We start from the raw sequence: 3,447 nt of genomic DNA on the forward strand, positions 1-3,447 counted from the left end.
AATGATATTCCCCTCATAAAATGTTGGGAAATGGGTTTGTCAGTGTTGCCATTAATTACATGACAATGATATTCCCCTCATAAAATGTTGGGAAATTAGTTTGTCAGTGTTACCATTAATTACATGATAATGATATTCCCCTCATAAAATGTTGGGAAATGGTTTGTCAGTGTTGCCATTAATTACATGACAATGATATTCCCCTCATAAAATGTTGGGAAATGGGTTTGGCAGTGTTGCCATTAATTACATGATAATGATATTCCCCTCATTCACTGACTGTGCATCCAGTCTCGCCAATGTATAGAATTTGACACGTCACATATTATTCAGTATTAACTGACTGATACACAAGTGAAAGGTCAATTAATATAATGTTGACCCTTAGGCCCAATGATCAGAATACAGCTGTCAATGCAACAACAAGTTACACACTAAGAATGGCCACATGGAGAACATCCAATATTAGTGTCGTCTTTGTCATCAGAAAATAAGTTCGGAATAATTTTCTAATTTATAATCATTCTGTAAAATATAAAAAGTGTCAAATACGATTTTATTAAGCTATTCAGAAACTGGGGGATAATAGGGTATCATAAGAGACCCACTTAGTTATTCAGCACAATAGTAAAGGTCCACATATACAGTTGATAACGTATTAGTTTAAGGCAGTCACAGATAGTTGTCTTGGTTGAGAATTACTAGACTAGAAGGAAGACATCCAGTCAACAAAATCTATCAACAACTATCAGACTTCACTAATTGAATAGTGAAAGTTCACCAACACTCTGCTTGAGGTCAAACTCTGTGGATAGTGATCAGCATAATTTAGGGATATTTTCAGTGCCATTCAAATATTAAAATATATGATCTACATGTATTTCTGAAATAACATTTCAAGTCATTATTTTTCAGTGTCATTTATTTAATATAAAATTTCATTGATATAAATATTAAAAAAAATTTGATCATATCAAATTATTTGAACAAATTTTTCCTTTAAGAATGAATACAGAGATAATATAAGAGCCTAAACATGAGCATTTACAATGATATTTTCAAAACTGTCCCAGAATAGGTTTATATTTTCTTATCGAAAATATAAAGAAAATTAATTAAAAAGTCTTATCCTAATGCCACCATTTACTGTCATTAAATATATAAATTCATGTTGATAACATTTAAAACAACATGATGCATAAAAGGCAAGACTAGACTATCAATTCCAAAATATTTTACAAAGCTGTTTATAAAATCCAAATTAAGTATTGATGTAAATAAAAGAAAAATGTTAGGAGACATACCAACATAAAGGCAGCCATAGAAGGCACAGATAAGGTCGATACCTGGAGGGTAGATAAGAGCCACATGGTCACCTGTGTTGAGCTTTCCTTTCTCTAACAACATACAACCAACTCTTTCTGATCTCTTCTGTAGTTGTGAGCACGTAAGAGATGTTGCTATGCTTCCCTATCAGGGAATGAACAATGAGTAAGATGCATAAAGATAATATAATGTTAGTAATTTTTTAATGGAAATAAATCACTATAATATCGTCATTGCTGGAAAAAAGCAAACTTTTGTTAGCCTTCAATCTAATCAAATAGAAAATCAGACCCCTCTTGTCACATCCTCTCTTTCGGGATTTGTCAATACATGTAGTTCTCTCTTACGTTTATGACCATATTAGTTATAACCAATAGACAGGCAAGGTTTTTGCCTGTCATATGACGTATTATATTACGTTGTTTTCTGTACAAAGATTTGTAGATCGCTTCCTAAGAAAATGTTTTTTTCTCACACAAATGATATTGTGTAGATAGATGACATGACGTTTTAATGGTTCATTACTTCATTAGAAATGCCAGGAAAATTGTGATAGTTGCGAAACATTATCTGCTTTTTGCATGTTATTATTCTATGTTCTTTGTTGAATTATTTTATTAAATAAAAATTATATAGTGCACTACTACATTAGTATGAAAAAGTAGTGTTCAGAGAGAAGACCCTGTCCCGAAAAAAACACCTTGTGCACATGATCTCGATCAGTATTATGTTCCAGATTAGAAGTAACAAACATGTAAACCTTCTATAGATATGAAATATATAATATGGGAGAATGATATATGTGATATTTATGTGCCACAATATATGTGTAAAATAGTTCACTACAGTTACTATTAAAGACCATAAAACTGAAATTACACGAAAAAAGCATACGTACATTTCTTTACTGGGCTATCTACTGATGCACGAGATAGATAAAAGCCAATTAATATAAAAATATTTATTAGTTACAGACAAATAATCATCTCTCAAATGCTAACAGTACATCTGATCTAACTCTAAAAACAACCATTAATGATTTTAATTTTTGTGATAAAATCTTTGCAGATAATACACCAGATTCTGTCTATCAAATGCACACTTTTTAGAATGCAATAAAAACTGATACACAGAATTTTCATTAATTTTTGAGTTACTTTTGCATAACTGCTAGGAAGGAAGGAAGCATACCGAACAGAAATATCAGCAAAGAAATTCTACAAAGAGCGACTCAAAACTAAGGTTCCACTTTTAAAAGCATTACACTTTAACTTTTTTTAGTTGTAAATGTTCAATGATCAGTAGAATCTTTAAAAATTCAAAGGTGAATCACTTGGTATTACATGCTTAATGCGATTATACTGTACTTCAGTAACCCATAAAATCACACTTTGATCTGCAAATTAATTTATGATATACTGAATGATGCTCATCTACTATATAAAGACAAAAAGCCATCCGTCTGTCACGCTGATATCTCGCCCATTGAGGTACCCATCGGCATGCAACTTGCACGAAACGATGGCACTTTCTGCCGTGACAAGCAAGTTTGTCTTTATAAAATTCTTTCAGCCATATATACACATAAAACAAACAATGCACTACTTTGGACATATAATTAGATTTGAGGGTAGGTTGGTAGAGACCATGATGAGTAATAAAATCAAATTGGGTATAACCGTGCCCCCACACTTGGTATTGCTGATGCACAAGAATCATAATCATTGGCTGAAGTTCTTCATTATGTTTACTTGGTTGTCAAGGAGACACGTTGACACAGCATCACAATTAATAACTTTCAGGGTCATACTGCTGACCAAGTAGGAATATGTCTTTGAGAATCAGTTTTTTTTTTGCATGTTTCAATCTATAAGGATTTAGCAAGAAGAACATGCTAGTCAAGCAATACTTAAAGGAGATGATCAAATATACATAAAAAAAAATTGTTTTCATGAAATACTAAAAATAGGACAGTCATTTTCCATACATACATATACTGTTACTAGGTTATAATTAATTTTTAGAAAACATGATCATAAAACATTTATTTAAGTATAATTTTGAGAACAAAAATTAATCAGAAGGCAACATTACAGTTGGTTCAATAACATATTACATGCC

The 3,447-nt window shown here is 31.5% G+C and overlaps 1 protein-coding gene across 1 annotated transcript in view; it reads right to left on the bottom strand.

The window, feature by feature from the left end:
* Positions 1-3,447, bottom strand: part of LOC106464011 (disco-interacting protein 2-like) — a gene marked incomplete at its 5' end in the record, with an annotated part of 79,650 nt that overhangs the window by 15,907 nt on the left and 60,296 nt on the right. The window contains one exon of the mRNA XM_022391661.1: positions 1,305-1,470. Coding sequence (XP_022247369.1) covers positions 1,305-1,470 — 166 coding nt within the window. The remainder of the gene's footprint in view (positions 1-1,304; positions 1,471-3,447) is intronic.

This window comes from Limulus polyphemus, unplaced genomic scaffold (genome assembly GCF_000517525.1).
Source record: "Limulus polyphemus unplaced genomic scaffold, Limulus_polyphemus-2.1.2 Scaffold1540, whole genome shotgun sequence".
In the NCBI taxonomy this organism is placed as follows: domain Eukaryota; kingdom Metazoa; phylum Arthropoda; class Merostomata; order Xiphosura; family Limulidae; genus Limulus; species Limulus polyphemus.